The sequence below is a fragment of the Mycteria americana genome, chromosome 13 (genome assembly GCF_035582795.1).
Source record: "Mycteria americana isolate JAX WOST 10 ecotype Jacksonville Zoo and Gardens chromosome 13, USCA_MyAme_1.0, whole genome shotgun sequence".
In the NCBI taxonomy this organism is placed as follows: Eukaryota; Metazoa; Chordata; class Aves; order Ciconiiformes; family Ciconiidae; genus Mycteria; species Mycteria americana.
Window position 1 is genome coordinate 9349755 of NC_134377.1, and position 22326 is coordinate 9372080.

A 22326-nucleotide genomic window follows, 5' to 3' on the forward strand; every position below is an offset into this window, starting at 1 on the left:
TGCAAAGGTCACAGGAAAAAAAAAAAGAAAAAGACACCCACACTTTTTTTTTTTTTTTTACAGTCCCAGACTAAGAAGCAGGAGCATAACAAAACTTGAACTGAAACTGCTCAATATTCTTTAGTTTACAAGATAAAAAACAGAGAACAAAGCAGCTTGAAAAAAGATATTTCCCCCCCCTTGTAACCTTTGAAATGCTTAATAGGAAAAAAAGCAGTGTCAGACAGACAGTTTTATAAAGGCAACAGCACTCTTTATTTCCGCTGGAGGAGAACACCACAGTTTCATCTCCTACCTCACAACTTTGTCAAGAGCTCAATGCAAGGCTTATTCCCTTTTTTTCAACTGTGAAAGTCACAGTAATCCCCTTTTCAAAGAAAGATGCAATTCCAGCATAGACCACTGCCACTGTGCGAGAAAGTCAACGTTCCTGCAAACACCAAACAAGTTATTTAGGGATGCAAGCTGTATCATGAAACAAAAACGGTGCGGATATACCAGTTCTAGTGTACGCTGAGGGAATTTTAATTGTTTGCTATGTAAAGCAATGGATTATTGGTTTAAAATAGGGTTCCAAGTTACCAACCATCTCACTGGTGATGATCAAGTCCATTCTATAGTGATTTTATACTGGTTAATAGTTGGTCACACAGAACCGCCCTGTTTTGCCCAAGGACCAAGTGCAGGATTAGGTAGCAAGATCAGACCATATGTACCATAGGTTCTTCACACTTCTGCCAGCCAGAACAGAGGAATATTGCTCACATTTAACTACTATAAGGCTTTCCTGTGGATGTACATTGTGTACCTGTGGAGTGCACTTGAGAGTCACAGTGTAAGTACTGTAAACACTGACAGAAGTGCAGATAAAATAGCTACAAATATATTGTATGAGGAAAGACCTGAGGAAAGCTGGTTGAAACATACTTGCGAATTACAATACCATTTTTATGAGTGTAGTCATATTGGCTTGTTTTAAAATCAATAAAAATATTCAGATAAAAAAATATATGTATTCACATGAAGGATGAGCATTTGAATTTTAAAAAGCAACACACATTTCCCTTTCAGATGACAGAATTAAAACTTATCTTCCAACAAGTATACATTAAAATTTCACCTGAATTTTTTTCTATTTGAATTTAGCACCCACGCAATAGGCACGCACTCATGCATACACACCAAGTGATCGCAAAGAAGCACCTGTATCTATCGCTTATTTTCTTGCTGCCCTCTGACTATGAGAACTAGCTGGTTTTGAATCACTGCAGAAACTGCAACTTTACTAGACAGATGGTCCCATTTTAGGATCTAAAAATGTTACTGGCTATTTGTTTTGTCCTTTTTCAGAAAGCACTAGTTTAATCTTGAGCTTGGGTTAGCTGTTCAAGTATAAAATTATCCCTCTTAAGCAGGAGCACATGATAAAATCTCAGTAACTAGAGAAGAGATAATCACATATAAACAAAACATCTGTCAGCATGCTACACTGTCAGCATGAAGAACTATTGTACGCGTGTATGTGTGTATATGCATATAGATACTCCTCCACGCAACAACTGGAAGAAACAGACAATGGCTTTGAATTATTCAGAAATTGCTAAGCAGATGAATATTTCTTTGGTAAGTAATGAAGCTTCCCTCCTGAACTCCCCATAAATCAGGTTTTCAAGCTTTACTGCAATCCTATATCCTGATGCTAAGCAAAATTTCCATCTGCTCTTCAATAAATACATTTAGGTAAAGACTTTTCCTTCAAAGCTAAGACTGCATGGTTCGGGAGCCAAATGCAGAGTCCGTGATCTGAAACTCTCTCAAACAAAAATCAGCTTTTTGTAGCTGATGACACCAAGGAAGAAGGCAGGTGAAATGTTTACTTAAGCAATCCAGGAGTGGTCTTGAGACTGATAGGTCTGAAAGCCTTCAGTTTTATGCAGATTTGGTCATCCTTAATTCAGGAGATCACTAAGGAGTTATTTTTCCACAAGAGAAAGCTGTAAAACTTGCTGAAGCTCTGCATCTTCCTCTTCACGACGTTGCTTCTCCCGTTCCTCCTGCTCTCGGACAGACAACTCCATGGCAAGCTGTAAGTCTTTTTCAAAACTGGAAGGTTCACTAGGGGTGCTGCAGTGTGAGTTACCTGAGCTTGTTAGATAGCTCTCCTGCAGTGCCCTGAAGGAGAAAAAGAACTTCAAGAAGTAAGAGACAGAGCCTATTTCGCATTTCCTGCAATGATCCTTCCTAGCAACTGTTTTCTAACTGCAAACTTGAAAAATCTCTCCCCAGAGGGCAGAAAGCAGTTTTCAGGATAAGAGAGCAGTTGTTCTAACATCTGTAAAATTCCCAACATAAAACCTGTTATTTGAAAGTTCCTCAGAATTTTTCATACATACTAACAGTTAAATTTTCAATGGGCTTCTAAAAGTGTTCTCACCTAGTTTAAAGGTAGCATGATTTTCCATGTACAAAAGAACCAAGAGGATGCGGTTCTTTGTGTGCACAAAGATTTCTTTGCACTTAACTGCAGGAAGACCCCCCAGATACCAGAGCATATTCTCAAGGATCCATTAAATATATGTTGCTAAGTTTTTAAGGATTACATAATGATTTTGAAGAGAAAGAAGAGCTATCCTGAAGCGTGCAGCATCTAATAAACAATCATTCTTCAACCCAGAGGGACCAAATTCACAGTTTTAAGAGCAGAACAGAAGGACTGTGTTTATTTGTTGGGTAAAGAATCTGTTATGTGCACAGACCAGTCCCACAGCTGAGCTAAAGAGCTATACTACATAAACCAGGGAGGCCCAGTTTGGAGTCCTTGCTTCTTGGAAAAGTAAAAGTTAGAAGCAGCACAAGAAAAGACACCTTGAGTTCTGTGCATCTGCTACCTACATACACAAAAAAATTGCAAAATTGCTTCATGCTACTGTTGGAAGTATTTTTGCTCTATCACTGCATGGCTTGACATGAAAAAAAATTAGTTACCTCTGATACTGTATATTGAAGTCCTGTGAATATGCAACTGCTCCATTGGAATGCACCCCCACTTCCTAGAAATGGGGAAAGACAGACAATTCCACAGCAGTTAACAGATCTGCAGTGCAACTCACTGAAAGGTAACTCTTAAATCACTCCTATTTCTTCTTTGAAATACATCACTATATTTTTCTCTGCTGAGGTTCTTAGAAAAATAGGTCCTACATAACACTTTCCACATATTGGTTTAATTCAGAGATGCAGCTATCGCCGCATAGTCCTTGTCAAAACTGTCGGATCTGCACTGCAGAGATTACAGCACACTTACTTTATTTCCACCGGATTCCAACAAACTCTGCTGAATAGCAAACTGCATGATCTCATTATCTTCATCCTGCACATGTATGTTCCTACCATCATCTTGGACGTGGTAAGATTTGGGGATCTCAAACACTGACTGGTCAACCTCGAAATTAGCACCTACAGAAGCCAAATATAGTTACAAACAAAGCATAGTGTATTTTTACAAGTTGTGACTTAAAAAATTCTGATGAATGTTTATGCATGATTAACTCAAAAAAATTCAGATAAGCCACCTGGCTAAATATAGCAACAGGCTTTGAAAGACTTCTGTGGCAAACAAGCACAGCAGCAAGACAGAATGTAGAGTCTTTCTTTAGGATGCCAGCAAGTTATACAAATAAAACCAGTGTGCAGCAGAGCACTAAGGTGGCTGAACTCTGACAAAACCAGATGGGAAGAAAAAAGATTGCAAAAGATAAATACCGCAGTGGCTCTTCTGAAGTTATTCCTAATGAATGGGTCTGCAACAGCTCATAGGACAGAGTATCACTGGATATATGCAGTCATGAGCATCCTACTCAAATGTACTCCACTGTTTTCTGAAAGAGCACGCAGACTGAGCTGTCACTTACAGCAATTTTGTATTCCACTTCCCATAGCAATAGCTTGCACCAGAACTTAGACCTCAAAACACTTGGGAAAGCTTGCTAGACTTCAGTTTAGTCAGTTCGGCAGGCATGGAATGGGCAGAATGGGTCAGCACAATCAGTATCACACACTCCAGATCAGCTGTTATGCATTGCAGCTTCCTCTCACCTGTGAATGTTTTCACTCTCTGCAGTTAATCCCCTCCATCTCTCTCTTCTGTGCACTCCACTGACAGAAATGTAAAAAGATGCAATCACTGCGTCTTTCCACTCCTTACCTGAATCACACTGTGCACCTCCAACCATTTGTGATGATGTTTTGTCAGCCGTCCTGCAGCCATTGACATTTTCAAATGTAATTCGGGCATTCAGCACGTGAAACAGGGGAATTTCTATAAGAAAGAGTAGAAGATTTCTGTCAAAAAGAGAACTCTCTCATTCACTTCCACACCTACAGCCACATCAAACCCTTAGACATTTACTGAATATATTCCACAAGCAGCACCCCATAATGACAAAGTATATAGTAACTCACTGCAGCAAGAAGTTGCCCTTAGTCATTCTCACTGTCTCTCTAAGTCTCTTATTTTATAATAAGATTTGCCAAATCTAAGGCATTGAAGCTAAGAGGAAAGGGCTACCAACAGCTCATTCCTACTGAAATGATACTGTCTTTAAAATTATACTTCTATACTGGTCGTTCAGAATTTGGATTCAACGACCCCAGATGTACAAGACAATGTACACCTGGGTTCTCAGTTCTAGATATCAGTGAGATGACTAGTAAAAACTAACATGTTTTTGTAAATATATGTTGGAAAACCAATAGAAAGAATGGAAATTAAGAAGAAGCTAGAATAAAAATTGCTAAATATTACCAATTTTGACAGGAAATCCTGGTGGAAATTCCAGAGTGATGAAATCCCGAAGTCTGGCAAAATGTGCACTAGTTCTGGCCATCAGATCGATGATTGGAGTGACTTGTTCCATAAGAGACAAAGGAAACTCTTCACTCATCCACAAGGTTGCTTTAAATCTTAAAGAGAAAGTTGCATAAAAGCATCTTAAGTTTACAGTTTAGGAACAGATGCAAAGCAAAATACACAGCATTGCCACCTGCTCCATACATTTCAAAGAGTCAGAACAGTTACTGCTCTGAGAAACCGAACCACATTCCTGGGCAGACTAAAGGCAAAGCACAGGAGGTTACTAACAAACTACAGCACTAGTCCGAATCTTTTCTTTGACTTACTGGAAGAAGAATTAGACTATAGCTGAATACTTCAAGATCTCTCTTTTGATTAATTTTGAAAGCCAGAAGAAAACCACACTGGATATTTGTAAAAATAGTTTCCAGAGATTAGATGACTGGGAAGAGACAAACTAGAAATAGTTAAAATTTTATTTCTCACTTTTGCGTTCGAATGGTGACTTCTTTCGGTCTTCCTATGTCTCTACCTTTCAAATCAAATTCTGGGTCAAAGTATTCCTCCAGAGTAATAGCAGTAGGATTGTTACTTGCAGCATACTCTGTTGTCTTGGTCGTACTCTATAAAGAGAGAAAAAAACCCACAACCCACAAAAGTACAGAACAAATAGACAGTGGCTACCATAAGAAACTTTTAAGTTACCTCTTGTGAAGTAACTCTTTCTCTATTTTAGACACCAGTGACACATAGCCATAAATACGAGTGCACACATTTAGACTGCTTTCTACTGAGGTTAAAAATCTCCAAGCATTTTAGAGACAGGAAAATCTACTTAAATACTTTAAAGCTAGAAACCACCCAGAGACACACACACAAGCTACCGCATTTCTAGGCTCCAAATCCTTTATTAAAGACAAAGCTTTGATGGGGTATTTTAAAGAAAAATCTCTAGATCTATGAAGGATCTGCAATCCTTCACTGCTGGTACAGAGCCAGCAGTTGGCAAATCTATTATCTACTTCACTTAAGTATGTACAGATGCAAGGGAGTTTCTAAAGCCATATCAAAATCATTATCAACACATTTCAGAACAGCAGGGGATACATGGCTTTCCTCCACGTTGCTGAAGAGCAGCGTGCTAACGTGTCACTTCATCCTCTCATCATATCTTTGTCTGATGATCACCACGCTAGCACTGTCTCCCACCTGAGGCTCCTGCAGGTCTGTGGACATGTCTTCCCAGATTACTGGTGGGTTGCCACTAAGACCTGTGCTTGCTCAGATTTATTGTCACTGCTCACACCCTGGCTCTTGCCGTACTAAGGGATTCTGTGTCTTTTTTGTAAGAGTGTTCAGAAGGAGGTACCTGCTATTCATACACAGATTTGAGGGCTTAAATAAAAACATCCTCAGGGAAAACTTAAACCTCAGAATCAAAATTGCTGCCAAACTAAGGAAACAAGAGGCGATTCCACACACCTAGAATTCCTATCGGCACAGATCTCTGTGCTGCAGTGACCTGTTTCGACATCAAAGACACTCACCTGAGCACCATACTCATGCTCCACCGTACCCAGAAATGATTCCAGGGGGTTCCTGTCAGCTTCAGATAACAGGAGGGAAAAACCAAAAAATCTATTACTATTAATTACCGGTAAAATTTACGTACATACCAGGCTAACAAGCAAGGCTCTAACCCAAAGTGAAGCAAGCTGTTCACATTTCCTGTAAGCTTTACCAGGCAAGCCCAGGACCTAAAGGTGACAGTATAAAATGGGTACAATACACAGAATAGAGGCAAAGATTTTCAGTGGTTTCTATCATTAGCAGATAGCCTTATTATTCACAGTGCCTCCCCTCCTGGGCCCCAAGGTAGGCAAATGAAGGACAGTGTTTCCATACAAGGTTACTGGCTGGTCACCCTTTACTCTAGTTTAAATACTAGAAGAAATTAGCAGACCAAAACAAAACGTCCAAGCAAATAAAGCCTATATGAATCTTGTAATCATGGCCAAAGTGAAGTAAAGGCACGAATACATTCCAGAGCAGGAAAGAGCATGGAAAAGTACAGCTTTTTAAAACTTTCTATAAACTTTCAACAGTTTTGAAGGGCTCTTATTTCCTTCAAATACAGCTAGGATAAATACTGGTTCATTTGTAGGCTACAAGTCAAGTCATGAGCTACCTCAGACACACAACCTGTGAAAGTAAAGCAGGGCAAAGTCAGCAAGAAAAGTATTTCCCTTGTCTATCTGCCCAGTTATTCTGCAGTCACACAGAGAAGGAATCAGAGAGCCAAAAGGTTCTACTTATTTCCAGTTATTGTATAGGAAAACTACCTTTATATCTTTTCTTCTCCTCTTCTGTTAAATGTTCTGTTCGGATTTTTGTGACCACATTCACATTGTTTGCCATGTATACCTTAAAAAAGGACAAGGACAAAAACGAAAAAGCATCGCAGGTTAAAAAAAAGAGAGTTCTCTCTAGTGAAACACCATGTACACAAATCTAAAGACTAAAGAATAAAGCAGCATGGATCTGCCTCTCATTGACAAAGATCTTAATCTTTAACATACTGGTGATCAACAGGAAATGCTGCACTTTGATTTTTCTATTCGCTTTGGTATAATGGAAATCCTACATAATATATTCTTGACAGGCCTATGATAAGGCTGAAACTACATGCCACCTGCTGGGCAAGTTGATAAAATAAGAAACCCTGCAAATCATACACCATAGTATCTCCAGACAGCATTAATCTCGCAAGCATCCTGTGCCGAAACAATGGCAAAGGAGTTTGGTCATCGACTTTGATGGCAACAGAAGTCAGCCTTTCAATGAAGTTCCCGGAAAGCAGATTTACACACTTTTAAATACATTTTTGTAACTAACTAAACCAACCTCAAAACTAGACAGGCATTTCCCAAGCTTGCTGAAAAGAATCCCCACGTGGTCAGATAATGCTATTTCTAAACAGAAGTCACTCCTAAGACCTTCCAAATGAAATTTAGTGATAGTTTAATTCTGCAAGAACACTAATGAACCCCATGTCCAACTGAAGAGTCCTGCAATCTTACCAGAAAAACCTTCATATAAATGTAGAAAGCTATTCAGCATTTATTCTGCTCTTAAATGAAATTACAAAATGTAATTTATTGCACAAATTCCAAAACCTGGAGTAAACACAGACTTACGAATCAGGGAAGTTAATTCTTGTGATTCTTAACTAATTCCTAACACACTAAGGCTGTAAAGCCATCTTCAAAAATACGTCGCTAAAGTGAAATGGAAGACAAAACCAGTATCACATGGAACAAATCTAAGCAACTGTATGACTCATGAGCGTGGTCAGGGTCTTTAATTTACCAGCAGTCTTTTATTACTTCAATTCATGATGCAACTCATGGCAGCAGGAGGCTGTTATTTCCCTGCAATACTGTTACTAGAGAGTGCTCAAGGCGCTTCACCAGCGGGTTCCTCATCTTTTAAACAGTGAAAGAATGACAATATTCGAGTTAAATTCCAGTTTTTGGATGGAAGGGAGTTCTAGCATTTATGCTGAATCTTTTGCCCCTCTTCTCCTGAAATGCTTTGATCCTCCCTCCCCCCCTAAAGCCCCTGCCGACATTCCTGCATACAGGCACCATCCCTCCCACAAGCTTGGCAGCCTTGAAGTTCCTCACTCCTGCCCAGTTCTGCTGGCAACACAATAAAGCTCTTGATGGGAAGTTTAACTCCTGAAATATTCAGGAAATAAAGGCAAAACACAATCACACTTCAGTTAGCTGAAAGACCTCTTAATAGAATAGGATGGGCTTTACCTTTGCTTCATAACCATTTACACCTTCTGCTTTTTCTGTCTTCCATACCCAGAATCCAGATGTGGTTCTGACAAAAAGTGAACACCACAAGCGTCTACACAGTTGCATTTCTACACAATCCCCAGCCCGTTTTTCTAAAATCTATTTTAAACAACATTTGATAGGTTGATTATTAACCCCAGAGAAAAGCACAGGTCAATCTGTCCTCACACACACGTCTCACAAGATGGCCGAGGAAGTCCTGCTGCTCCTGTTCTTATGCAGTCCATGGCCAAAGCACAAAGGCTCAGACAGAGATTTTAGATCGAGATGTGGATACCTGAGCCACAGAGGAGGACAGCCTAAAAACTTACCGAATTATTTTGTCTGACAGCCTGGGCATGGCAGCTTTTAATTTCAAAAGTAACCTGTCACTGCAATTTGGGGAACTGGATAGTAGGAATACTTCTGTCTAAGAAATCTTACTTTCTGGATGTGTAGATGCTGCAGTTACTAAGGCTCAGTGAACATCAGAGACACTAACTCTGGGCAGCTTTGAAAGGGTACTAAATATTCAGGAGAAAGATGCTGGAGTTATTAATCTCACTTTGAAAACGCTTGTTTTGTATGATCATGGGGGTGGTTTACCGCATCACAGAGCACTCCAAAAGGAGCTTTATAAAAAAGGATTGTTTGAACTAAGCTGACAGATACCTGGATAAACACATGTAGTAAACAAGGAAGACAAATGTGTGTCTGGGGAAAGACACACCATACATGTATTGTAATTTACAGTATTCATGTGAGATTTGACTTACTTAGCTCCAAGATGCAAGTTCTTGCCCATTAGTTTCAGAACTATGCATATGGATTTGGGCAAAATGCAAACTTGTAATGAGACATTGATCTCACTCATTTGATAAACTGGAAGGTTTCTGCAAATCAGTTCCTTCAACTGGAAACTTTTTGGCAAACAACAGTGGCAAGCTGACCAAGCCAGATTTCTTTATCTAATGGTATGTGAAGTTTCAAGTAATTTCAGATTTAGCCCTAAAAAGATTTCAATACCAGGGCTTTTGAGAGTTTGTCTTTAAAACTTTATTGCAAGTATGACCATCCATAATCTTGAATTGTTTATTTGTTAAGAGAAACTTTTTCTCTTACCTTTCAAAAGCAATATTTTTTGTATCAAGGCACGTATTAATAATTGGAGATGTAAGGCGTCTTTCCACATCTTTTCTTTTTGGTGTCATAGATCCCAATGTCAAACGCTTCATGTGTTGGGAAATCTCAAAACGCTCCGTTGTAACAAACTTATCATCATGATTGATCTCAATTAGTTCTGCCCAACCTCCAGTATCTGTTGGAAATGGTACATCTCAATCTAAACAACTTAGCAACAGTATTCCAAAATGAAAAACTGAGAATATACTGTATATCAAATCAGGGTGGATGCCAATTCACTGTATTTTGCACTCAGCTGAGATCAGATTTGGAGCTGTATCTAAAATTATTTTTTATTTGGGGGGCAGGAGAACAGAAGGGGGAAAACTAAGTAAAAGATTGAAGTCAAATTTTAGCCCTATTACCAAATTTTTACCTCAGATTTACTCAAATGAAAGAAATTAAGCCGTTATGTTAAACCACAAAACAGTATCTCTAGGAGACACTCATGGAATATATGTATAAAACTTTTATAAAATTCACTACTCAGCCTCAACATGTCTTTCTGTGCAAAATCAGGATTTCTCATTGTGGCTCACATAACATTTGGTGATCAATCGTGCAGATATGCTAAAATATTTACCTTCTCCCTTGAAAATTAAACTACGCCTTCCTCTCTCCCAGCTCATATTTTCAAAGCCCAGTAAGGTGATATCAACACGCAGCTTGGCACCACTTTTCCAGATGCGGCAGACATCACTTGGACAAACTCTAGAAACCAGTGGGACTATAAAAGAAAAATGAGAAAAATGTAAATAGAAAACATTCAAGAGATGAAGCGCACAGGAAGTGTGAACTCAAGCAGAAGCTATTTCCCTGATACAGGATTGCTCAGTACTATGATCATTATTCCAGAGGAGGTGAGACACTGATCTTCTTTACCTTTAAGAAAAATCAGCTTAGGGACAAAACCCACCAACTTTAATTTAGGGATGAACATGAAAATGAAGATGACATTAGTTCAGGCTAAAAGATGTGAAATGGCATATATCCCATCTCCTAGCAGTCTAATAGCGGTTTGGAAAAGTAAGTTAACTATAAGGCCTAGCGTTCATTCCTATAAAAGAAAAGCAGGTACTTCCCAAGTAGTCTGTGCATCTATATATGAGATATGTATCACCGTCTCAGTCATCGATAGCCAGACATAGGTAAACAAATCCCCAAGAAAAGTCTTCAGCAATTCTAACAACGGCTAAAGTCTTCATTAAGAAACAACCAACCAACAAACCAACCAACAAACCAAATAAAGAGGAAAAAAAGAGTAATTGTGCAACAAAAATATAAGAGGTTATTTTGAGAGGTGAAGAGATAATTATTCCGGGGAGCAGACATTTCTCTGCATAACTTTTGTGACATTTGTACGTAAGCAAGTCCCTTTGTCTACAGTTTAGAAGAGGTAACGATGACCAGGATTCTTACCCCAACTAGTGAACTCCCATTTCATTTCCACATAAAAGTCAGGAGTCTGGAGAAGGAAAATACTTTATGAATACTTCATTCAGCACAGCATTTCTCGTGAACATTTTAGATAAAGGAAAACAAAAAAAGAACTCGAGACATGATAAATGAACGTTAAAAAAAATGAAATTGAAACTAACAAACATAAAAGACACTGGCCTACCATTGCTGCTTTCTGATGAGCTATTCTCTTCCTTATTTTACTATAGGAGCAGTAACACCTTCAAAATTCCGTCTCCAATGTTGGAGTTCATGACTAAGGATTTCAAAGTAAAGTCAAGGAAAAAGTCTCCCTCTCCCACAGCGCTCTGGGATACGCACGTTGAAATGAAGAACACAATTGCCCATCTGATTTCTGTTTACTTAACTGAACTACCTGAATGAGAATTGCAGTCTGGAGTAAGAGGTTTAAACTAAATAATCACCTCATTAATCTTTTGGAGTAATTCAGGAACTCCTCCAAGTGTCATAGAGGTCTGCTGGTAGTCTCGATGCTGCAGAATCATTTGTACCATCTCTGGATCTCCTGTACTGACAGCCTCATGTAAAACTGAAAGAAATCCAGACAAAAGCTAGTTTCAGTTTGCTTTCTGAGCAAAATACATAATGTAAAAGCAGTCAAAATATAACATCTGCGACCGAAAAGTATTAACACATGACTTCTGTTTTCCAAGTTATCTTTACCTGTCCATCCCTGCACATTCTCTTTAGTTACGTCTGCCTTGTGTTGAAGAAGGACTTTGGCAGATTCTATATAACCCAAGGAAACAGCAAGGTGCAACAAGGTCCGGCCTCGTGGATCACGTTGATCAACATCCTGTTGAGTACCCGAGAGAGAAATAATGCTGAAGCTGTCCTATCACTTGCAAGTAATCAGAGCACACTGAGAAGAGTTTATATAAACAAAGCTCATCAGTCGTAATCCAGGAGTATTCCCTAGGTATTCCCACGTACCAGTCTGTGGTCGACTCAGTTCTCAAACACTACTCTACTGCCCTTCTGCACTCTGTACAGTGCAATCTTACTTCCCCACTGAAATAAAAAGAGAAGCAGACAGGGCTTATAAAACCAACACAGTAAGAACTGGTATCACCATAAGACATGACTGAGTTCTTGTTGATGCTTCTCATTTCTTTTTCTGTAATTATTTCCCCTTCTGTCTCCCTTCAGAAGGGGTCTCTTTCAGGAGAAGACAGGAGTTCTAGTCTGTGTGCATTGCACCATGGACAGCCAACAGCCTGAGAGACCAATAGAGGGTTTAACATTATACAACATAATGGGGGGCGGAGGGGAAGGGGAAAAAAAAAAAGTAGTAATAGGGCATACAACACCAATTTTGTATCGCACTTTTTGAAAGTATAGAAGCAAATGGTATTTTACAAAGCATCCATTTGACTGACACACACAGCACAATGAAGAGTGAGTGCATTTTGTACAAGTCACTAAGAAAAAAAAAAAAAAAGAAAAAAAGAACTACACAGGCATAAATATCCAAAACATGCAAGCACAACATACTCATACCTTACATACTTTTCACTATTAGCTTAGAGATTTGAAACAGAAGAGCATCTATAACTAAAGGAAAAGGGGAAAGTCAATAGCAGAATAAGAAAGGAAAGTTATTATGCAAGTTAACATGGTTATCTGACAGCATTAAGTTGGAAAGATCACACACAGAGTAGGGAAGGCTTCATCTTAAAGCATTCTCTTTTCAATTCTGTGGCGGAATACTAATTAATTTACTTCCCCACTTCCTAGAGCTCCAATGCCTACTGCACTGACAGGTAAAGGACTCTAAGGCATCCCTCCCAATTGTCTTTGCTGCTGTTAACCAGCAACCACACTTTCTACCCGTCATTTGCCGTAGCAAGTGGAGCTGGCAAGTGTCTTTTGATTCCCTCACGTACCCCTCCGACAGCAAGAAGCTTATCCCAAGGAAGCAGGAGGAAACATATCTTTGGAATACTTTAAAAAAAGAAGTTATTTAAAAGCAGATAAAGGAATTAAGAGACAGATATATTCCATCTTAACACGTTGCTCATTTCCTTACAGTATAAAGCGTTTGAGGTAGGAAGCAGCACTTCACAGGTGCGAACTGCAGTCTCAGACTAACAAGCAGCAGAATGATCCTTATTTAATGACAAACTTTCACAGGCAAGAACGTTATTGAAGCAGAAATAAATACACAGAAGCAACGTGCCAGTAAGGTTAAAGATTTTGTTAAGGAATAAGATCACATGAATTAGATAAAAAGTAACTGCATTCCAAAGATTCTCCTAAAAACAGGACAGGAGCATGCTCTAAGCAAGCATTAGTAAACTGTGGTGTACTGTTAGAATTGCAGATGATAGTCACTAGTCAGGAGGCGGCACAGCTGATCTTTGGCTCAAATACTTGTGGCGTCAGGTATAATGTAATTAATATGCTCTGCTTCTGCAAACTATACTCCACACTAGCAAACGTCAGAGCTTTTACATAGCATCTCAGCAAGAAGGATGTTTGCTGCTCAAGCTCTGCTGCAGCTTTTCAGGCCACTTCCTTACGTCATTACCATTTCTCACTTAGCCGTCCCAGAGAGGGAACAGCTTTGTATTTTTCTACTCTACAGCATGAAACAATGATCCATTTTTTTACCAGAGATGCTGAAAACGTGCCAGCCAGTATAAAAACGCTGCCCCCAGCCTTGGACAGCAACAAATCTGTAAGAACTGCTGGTCCTCAGCAAGCTGGAGGCTGGCTTAACCTTCGGCAGCAGCAGCCACCTTGTCTGCATGTTGACTTCCCATCAAGGTAAGCAGTATTTATTGCTTTTCTGGCACAGAACAAAAAAATTAATGTCCATCGCATCTGCTTGTCCAGATCTGTTTCAACGACTCCTAATACTTTCTATAGAGCTATTCTGCAACCTGCACTCAAACGCTGAGCACAGCTTTACAGTCAAGAAGCCAACGTTCAGTATCTTACATACCAAAAAGCACATTCCTACGCCTTCTTACACTGCTCCCGCAACCACAAAATAAATAGGTACAGAGAAAGAAGCGCAGCAACCCCACGAGCCCAGCAGACAGAGCTGGGGGTACCATCAAGGCCACTTCTCCCTAGAAAGGCAGTAAGCGAGGGGCACCGAGCCCTGTACCATGGCACAAGGTCTTTCAGGGCCACCAGCCCCCCAGCAGCCCCTCTGCGGCCCGGCCTGGCACCCCGGTTACCTTGTCCTGCAGCTCCTCGTCCAGCCGCCTGTAGTCATTATTCCAGACCAGGACGTGCAGGGGGAACGCTCCGCCGGCCCTGCCAGGGGAACTCATCATGCCCCACACCTGCAGCAGCGGGGGAAGCAGGGTGCCTACCCTCACTCTTCCCCCCCCTTTGTTTTGGAGACCCCAGGTTAAGCCTTGACCCCTTCAGCTTCTCCTCTCTCCCGGCACCCACCTGCCCCCGGGGGGGAGGGGGGGGAAACACTGGGTCCAACCCGCTACGAACGCTTCACCCCGCTGCAAGGGGTGCCCCATGCAAAATCACACTCCTGGGGGTCCCCTGCTCCTGGGCACAGCCCACCCCGGCCCCAAACCCTTGGGGGTCTCCCCTGCTCCTGGGCCCCCCCAGCCCCACACACCCGGCCGCCGCCTCACCCCCGCCCCCGCGTCCCTCCTTCCTGTCTCTCCAGGGCAGCGACCGGGACAGACCACAGCGGGGCGGGTGGGGGGGGTGAGGGGCTCCCCCGCGGTTCCCCTCAGCCTGCCGCCACCGGCGAGCCCACGGAAAGAGGAAGTTGCGGCTCCCCGCCCACTCTACACCCCCCCCCGCGGGCGGGCAGGCAGATGGAGCGTCCCGCCCGCAAGCTGCCCCATCGCCCTCCGCGCGGGAGGGGAGGCGGCGCGGTGTTGGACCGGACGCGGCGCTCAGCGCTGGCTGCTCCCCCCCCGCCTCCACCCAGCGTTGGTTTCGCCCGCCCGCCCTGCCGCCGCCATGGTGGGTGAGGGCAGGCTTGATGGAGAGCAGCCTCTTCCGCCAGCCTGCGGGGCCCGGCCTCCGAAACCTCGTTTCTCCCAGCTCCCCCTCTGCCCTAGTCGCGAGGGGGCAGCGAGCAGGCCGGCGCAGCCACTTACGGGAGGTCTCTATGCTTCCCCGCTGAAGCGCAACGCTTCTGTGAAGCAGAGCGTGTCCTGAGACAGGCCTCTGCCAGGGACAAACGTGGCCGACCGCGCCGTGGCCAGAGCCTCGCCCAGGCTGACTGTCGCCCTCCTGCCAGGAGCTAACATGGCGGCACGGGGCCGCCTCGCACCACCCCCCCTTCGCCTGCGGAACGCAGCCCGGCGCTGGCGCACGCAGCTTGGTGAATAGCGCCGGCGGCGGAGCGGACGGCGCTGCCGTGCGCCTGCGCGCTGCTGCCTCGGCTCGGCCGCCTGGCGGGGGCTGGCGGCGGGGACCCGTTAGCGCGGCAGGAAGCGCCCGGTCCCGCCGCCGCGCACCATGTCGAAGCGCCTGAGGAGCAGCGAGGTCTGCGCCGACTGCAGCGCCCAGGGTAGGGACCGCCGGCGGCCGGAGGCGCGGCGAAGGCAGCCCAGCGCCCGGGCGAGCCCATCCCCCTCTCCTCAGACCGGGCAGCGGCGCTTCCCTCCCTCAGGCGCTGAGGGGGCGCGGGCAGGTGGCGGCCGTGGGGGGCGGGAAGCGCGGGGCTCCGCCGGGCCCGCGATGGCCGCGGCCGCCGGGCCGGGCACCCCTGCGCGGCGCGGGGGGGGCTCCTGTCAGCGGGCCGCCCCCGGGAGCGGCCCCGGCAGCCGGCGCGGGGGGAGCGCGGCGCAGCGTCCCGGGGGAAGGCGGTGCTCCCGGCGCGGGCCCGCACCTCCCCGGCGCTGTTCCGGGGGTGTCACCGCCTTGTAGCGACCCTCGGCGGCGGGGAGCCGGTTTTGCCGGGTTTGGACGCGTTTTTAGCGGTTTTGTCCGTATCGGCCTTTTCCTGAAGGACCCATTCTCGTACCGAGCGATGGTGCGCTCAGCCCGCTCCTGGGTTTGCTCTCATTTTAGTTCTAAAGCGTGCGGGTCGCGCCGGTAGCCCGGCTGTTACCGCCGTCTCTCCCCCTGCCCTCTGGGGTCAGCTCTGCGCCCCTGGGGCCAGGCCTTGGGGGAACGGCCTGTGGACCACCACCCTCCTCTGGTTATAGGTGAATCTCGAACTCCTCAGCTTGGAAAGGAGGAAGGCTTACTTAAAGAAGTCTTTCAGTCACGGAGCGAAAAGGGGGGAGGAGGGTGTAGGTTGTGTCACTGAGGGGGACAGTGGCCATTTCAGGGGACTTGTGAAGATGAGAGTGGGACAGGCTTTGGGGACGTCCCTTATTCTGAGGGTCAGGAGGAAGTAAAATTTAAACTTGTTAAGTGCATGACTTGTCTGTCCCACGGCCTGAGTGGAGTGTCGGTATCCCAAACCTGTAAAGAAGGGTATTCTGAAACGCCCTATAGACACGGACTGGAAATGTGCCTGAGCAACGTATGTTCTGTGTTGACATGCACATTGCCTGTCTTATGCTGCAGATAAATTTGTGAGCTTACTGAAACAAATCTTGGTTTTAGAAGGTCAGTTGCATCTCCTTTTCTGACTATCTGTAGTTTTGTTGTTCTTAAATTTAAAACTGTCCAGTTTACTTTTTTTTTTTTTTAGCAACTGTGTATGTTTGTTCTCTTTCCTTCTCAGCGTTACATAGTTTTTGTTGTTTGTGTTCTGTGCTGGTTCTTCCAATATAATTACTTATGTACATACTGAAATGAATTAAAACACTGTAATGTAGATAACATTTGAATGGCCAGAAGATATGCTGTGGGAGAGGGGATAACAACTTTTGTAAAATGGGACTTCTGTTTAAAAATAAATAAAATAGAAATCCCAGATTAACTCCCAAGGAGTTACTTTTATCTTCATAGAATTTTGTTTTCACAATAAGTAGAGCTTGCATATCTTACGTGGGCAGTTGGTCCCTATCTCATACAAGGTAGCATATCTATGCTTTTAAACATCAGTGGTGTAATGACTCTGAGATAAAGTTGTGTTACTGTGTTTGTATCTGTTAAGCTCGTCAGGACTATGCAGTGTATCAGAATCACTATTAGGGTAATCTTGTAATCCGGCCTTTTATTGTGTTGTGTCATGACATTATAGCATTGTCAGATATTTCCTTGAGCTTGGTGAAGAAATCTGCTGGCTTATCCGTATATATAAAGAAATCTTAACTTAATGCTTTCTTAAATAAAAAAAACAATCAAACCCTTCTTTTACTTAACACAAAGAGAATTTGTCAGAGGGGTGTTTGGGAGCTGCTACGTGTGCGGCTGTGTCAGGAGACCTGGGGGGACTGCAGCCTTGTCACCCACACCAGGTCAACAAGTGCAGGATGCCGGAGTGCTGGAATAATTAGTGCTTGCCCCTTGAACTTCATTGATATACGCTTTGTTTCTGTGGCGAAGTATGAATAGTTTTCTTCTACGTGAGGTGATTTTACGTGTACTTTTCTGGTACACTTCCTATTCTCAGGCAGGAGTTCACTGTTCACACTCACGGTTCAGGCTTGCCTTCATCACACGCTTCCTGTTTTGAATCACTCTGCCATGTTCCTGAAAACAGATTTGACCTATCTCTCTAGCTTCTTCCCTGTCGTATTTTGGTATCAGCTTAAGCATATTGTGATTGTGTCCATAATTGGATCTCTTTAAAAATGATTTGAATAAATTCCAGCACAAACACTGAATTAAATTAAATTTAAACCTGAAGTATCAATTTTCCCATAACCTGGCAGCACTCTCTCTGTTTCTTCAGACTGTCTAACACTGTGTTCCTTCTCCCTTTCCCATCCCTATCTGTTACTTGGGAACAAGTAAATGGTACCAAGCCAGGTATGAACTGAACTGAGGGGCTACAAATCATTGTGCAGTTTCATTAAAAACACTCTTTCAGTTAAACCAGTGTAACACAGTTGGAGTGCTTAACTTCCCACTGCTTTTTGATCATTCCACTCTCCATCACACACGCTGTCAAATCTGCTCTGTTCCGTATCATTTACGCTCCTAAACTGGGGCCTGAGCTGCTGTCCGTCCTCTCTCTGGCCTCCTCAACGCTTCGTAGGAGCAGGTTCTCTTGGCCCACTGTACTGAACTTTTCAGTTCCCTTGCCAAATCTGTCTGTTGTCTTTTTTTTTTTTTTCCTCTTCTTGTCATCTTTTTTTGCATCACACCATCCACATTTCCAATGGTGCCAGTTTTTGGCAGGTTCTACATAAACGTGGACTCTTTCATCAATGTGATTTCTTTTAAGTAGAATGTACAAGCTGAAATTACAAGCAAGGCCTCAGCTTTTTTCTTCAGAAGAATTTTAAAGCCCCATTTCTGCTATGAGATGACCAAATAAACAGTAGCTGACTTTATTGTGGCTAAACAGCCATTGTTTGGCACCAGTTCGGTTAGGCATTGAGATGGATGTAAAGAAAAAAACCTGATTATGATTGTTAGTCAAGACAGAGTGAGGTTCATGAGCAGCTGTAACTAGAGATTGAAAGAAGAAATGTTAACGGCTTTCGGAAGAATCCTATTAGTTTATGAATGAGCGTGTGATAAGGCTGTCTGTAATGAAAAGGGACTAGACTCATTAATCTGGAATGCTGCCTCCAGTCTTGGGTTGTTAGGTTCGTGCTAATGCATCTCATTTCATTGTTTTGGGTTTTTTTTCCTTCTTAGAAGGAAAAGTTGTTAAAATAATGGAATGATTTAATAAGTAGGTTGTGTGCTTGTTATTAATTTGTTTTTTTAAATTAGGTTAGGTTTTTTCCTAAAACATATGCTTTAATTTGGCTCTGGGCTGTGATAGTTATCATCTGTGAATAGATGCTCCCATCCCTCATGGCCCGTGGTTCGAACAGGTTTGCCTACATTGCCTTCAGCACACACACAACATCAACTCTGCTTAAAAACCACAACTATGATCAGATCTCATGTTTCAGGGATTCAGTAAATTTATTGCATGGGTCAGAGAAGACTTTTTTTGTGATGCACAATTGCTTCGATGTATTCTGACAGGATGGAGAAGTTCTCTCATCAGATACTAGGCTTGTGTTGTACTCACTTGTTTAGCCTCAAACTCATCTCTGGATTTGAAATTAAAAAGAATTTTCCAAAATACAAGAGATCTTGAATTCCTTTTTCTTTCTCCTGGGATGTGCTAGATCTGAAGATCTGTCTTGCTACTTCGTTGCCTGTTACCGCAGGGTTCTTGGTAACCCTGTTACCGCAGGGTTCAGGAAACATATTGAGTTTCATGTGTCACTGACAGAAAACTGGAGTTTCATGTGAAGCCTGAGCTAAGAACAGCAGAGTGACCTCCGTTTAATGTCCTGTTGTGCATATATTCAGTTTCAATCTGATGTAACGTTCCTGCTTGGTTTTGGACTTTTTGATGTTTGAAGCTACGTAATCGTAATAGCTAGCATATATTACTTACTGCTTCTACCTTTCATCAGTTTTCTTTCTGGTTTGCTTATAAGATGGCTTCAGTTTGGAGCTGTTCAGAGTTGAAGTTAATTTGCTTGACAGTTTTTGATTTTACTGAGCCTTTAACCTGACAAATATATATCTTGCTTTTTTTTTACTGTGATATTCTTGAGTGTTTTTATTATTAAATGTGGAAATTAAAAAACATTGTAATAATACAGAACTGAAGACTGAGTAGTATGTCACAAAGCATGACTACTATTACTGCTTTTTATTTATAGACTTCTGAGTTTTTCAAAAGAGCAGGTAGGTACTACTGTTAGAAATAGTTCATGTCATAGAAATGACATGTAAGTGCTTCAAGAAGGTAATAAATTTAGTGTCCTGTTACACTTACAGAGGAAAGTATTCTGTTTTCCTAGGAAGAACTGCAAACAGTGGGCCTTTTTTCAGAGTTTCCACAGCAGGTCTCCTTGCTGTCCTGGGACTCCTACATCCCCAGTAAGTGCGAGGGCTGTTATTTCCCCAGCATCCAGAGGCCTGGCAAGGTTGTAACATTTACAAGCTCATATAATGGCTAAGCAGTAAAGCTAAGGTTAGAAGGCAGGGCTCCTCATTTTAGACTCTGTGTTTGACATACAAGGTCATGTTGCCTTCTGTGTTGTAATGAATGTATTCTTTTTCAGATCCTTGTTGGGCATCTATAAACAGGGGGATTCTGATCTGTGATGAGTGCTGTAGTGTTCATCGAAGTTTGGGGCGTCATATCTCTCAAGTGAGACATCTCAAGCATACACCATGGCCTCCAACACTGCTGCAGGTAAAAAGTAAAACTGCTTCTTCCTTCATTAAAACTAGATATATTAATTTGTTAAACATTTTTAAATGGAATTTAAATCGCTAAGCTTTTGTTTGAGAGGGGCTGGTCCTTTTAAGCTTTCTTTTTCTAAGTTAGTCTCCTTTTATTTCTCTTGTTTTGCCATGATGGACAGTCACCTTCAACTTTTCTTTCAGACTTCTGCAATGCATCTGCTTCAACCTAAATTTTCAATATATAGCAAGCCTCTCTTTTCAGTAGAGCTGCTGTTGGGAAGAGTAGAGAATTTTAAGGGGGTTCTTATTACATTCCACATAATAACTTCCTAGGCAAGTGCCTGGTTCTGATATCCCACTAGGTTGTGGATGCTGGCACACGGAATATGAATCTCTGTTGGCTTGCTGTCTGCTTGAAAATAATTACAGCTATTTTCCTGCTAGCTACACAGTCAGTCAGTCTGTGTAGCTAGCAGCAAAATTTCTTTACTGCCTGTTTGTATATATTTTGGATTTCAGATGGTTGAAACACTGTATAATAATGGTGCTAACTCCATATGGGAACATTCGTTGCTGGACCCTGCCTCTGTTATGAGTGGAAGGCGCAAAGCTAGCCCACAAGATAAAGTGCAGTAAGTGGAAAATCACAGAATTTTTATTTTTGTAGAAGTGTGATTATTTTATTCAGCAGTGACAGAGGCAGCAAGGCATCCATGGGAATGTGTATATTATGTTGCTGGAAGAGAACAGGAGTAAACTAGTTATATGTTCACTCGTTTTTTAATTTTTTTCTAAAATTCCCAATAATCAATCTTTTAAAATTTATTGCAAAAATGGAAATACAGTGCTTGAATTCTCTGAACTATTGATTCCTTACCTCTAGCTTTGAATGGTGAGGACCTTTACTTGCACTTGAATCAAAAGACTTAATCCTCATGCCACATGCTTCAGTTAACTGAATACTACTAATGAGATTGAATTAATCAATGAAATTAATGAGATTGAGATTTAATTCATCAACCAAACGGTTGATGAATTAAAAAAAATTGAGAGAAGATTTCTGTCACTGAATATGGTGCTTCATTTTAAAATGTAAATAACTGCACATAGTAAGCATAGATCTTAAGTTGGCATAATTTTAAGTTCAATGTTTACTTCTAAGAAATATACACTACATCCTAGAGTCTGCAGATATTTTGATGTTTGTATAACAAGAGTATGCTTTGTACAGTTAAACTATCTGCACTGGGTTGTTTTTTTAATGAAAATATTTTTCCACGTCTAACTTTGCTACTAGTAGCATGCAAAGATCTAATGTAATCCTCACTTGTGAATTTTCCTTTTTCTAGAGCATCTGTATTATCATGAAAGCACTAATATTTATTTTCTTTCCCTTCTGTTGCTTGGGTTTCTCTTTACAGTCCCAATAAAGCAGAATTCATTAGAGCTAAATATCAAATGTTAGCATTTGTTCACCGCTTGCCATGCCGTGAAGATGACAGCGTTACTGCCAAAGATCTTAGTAAGGTTAGTATGTTTTTTCTGGCAGCCTGCAGAAGCTACAGCTTGTGTGTAACAGAATAGTGAAATCTGGCTGAATTAAATCAGTTGCTTTTGACTTGAGATAACTGTTGCTGTTCTTCAGCACCATTATGTAAACAAATATAGCTTGACTTCAACCTGAAGCCACTCTTTTGGGTGATATTC

The 22326-nt window shown here is 42.2% G+C and overlaps 2 protein-coding genes across 6 annotated transcripts in view; one reads left to right on the plus strand and one right to left on the minus strand.

The window, feature by feature from the left end:
* Positions 1-214: 214 nt before the first annotated feature.
* ANKRD13A (ankyrin repeat domain 13A) lies at positions 215-15111 on the minus strand. Of its 2 annotated transcripts, none has more exons than XM_075515765.1 (16): positions 14967-15111; positions 14547-14654; positions 12022-12154; positions 11763-11887; positions 11299-11344; positions 10463-10606; positions 9820-10015; positions 8677-8743; positions 7195-7276; positions 6400-6458; positions 5339-5475; positions 4805-4962; positions 4205-4318; positions 3305-3456; positions 2986-3050; positions 215-2172 (listed from the first exon to the last, which is right to left on the minus strand). In XM_075515765.1, the coding sequence occupies exons 2-16, from the start codon at positions 14643-14645 to the stop codon at positions 1974-1976; spliced, it is 1776 nt and encodes a 591-aa protein (XP_075371880.1). In that variant the 5' UTR covers positions 14646-14654; positions 14967-15111; the 3' UTR covers positions 215-1973. The 2 variants fall into 2 exon arrangements, with proteins under 2 accessions (XP_075371880.1, XP_075371881.1); XM_075515766.1 differs by having other exon boundaries at positions 14547-14625; positions 14967-15066.
* A 229-nt stretch (positions 15112-15340) lies between these two features.
* The window catches only part of GIT2 (GIT ArfGAP 2), a 36047-nt gene continuing 29061 nt past the window's right edge, over positions 15341-22326 (plus strand). For 2 of the 4 annotated variants that reach the window (XM_075515761.1, XM_075515762.1), the window contains exons 1-4: positions 15341-15859; positions 20493-20626; positions 21139-21251; positions 22041-22146. In XM_075515761.1, coding sequence (XP_075371876.1) covers positions 15808-15859; positions 20493-20626; positions 21139-21251; positions 22041-22146 — 405 coding nt within the window. In that variant the 5' untranslated portion in view covers positions 15341-15807. The remainder of the gene's footprint in view (positions 15860-20492; positions 20627-21138; positions 21252-22040; positions 22147-22326) is intronic. The other 2 variants (XM_075515759.1, XM_075515760.1) reach the window with 1 other exon arrangement.

Coding starts and splice junctions, on each gene's coding strand:
- ANKRD13A (XM_075515765.1), bottom strand. CDS start 14,645: ATGATGAGTTCCCCTGGCAGGGCCGGCGGAGCGTTCCCCCTGCACGTC. Junction 4,963..5,338: donor GTCACCATTCGAACGCAAAA/GTGAGAAATAAA, acceptor TTTCTCTTTAAG/ATTTAAAGCAACCTTGTGGA. Junction 3,051..3,304: donor TGGAATCCGGTGGAAATAAA/GTAAGTGTGCTG, acceptor CCCCATTTCTAG/GAAGTGGGGGTGCATTCCAA.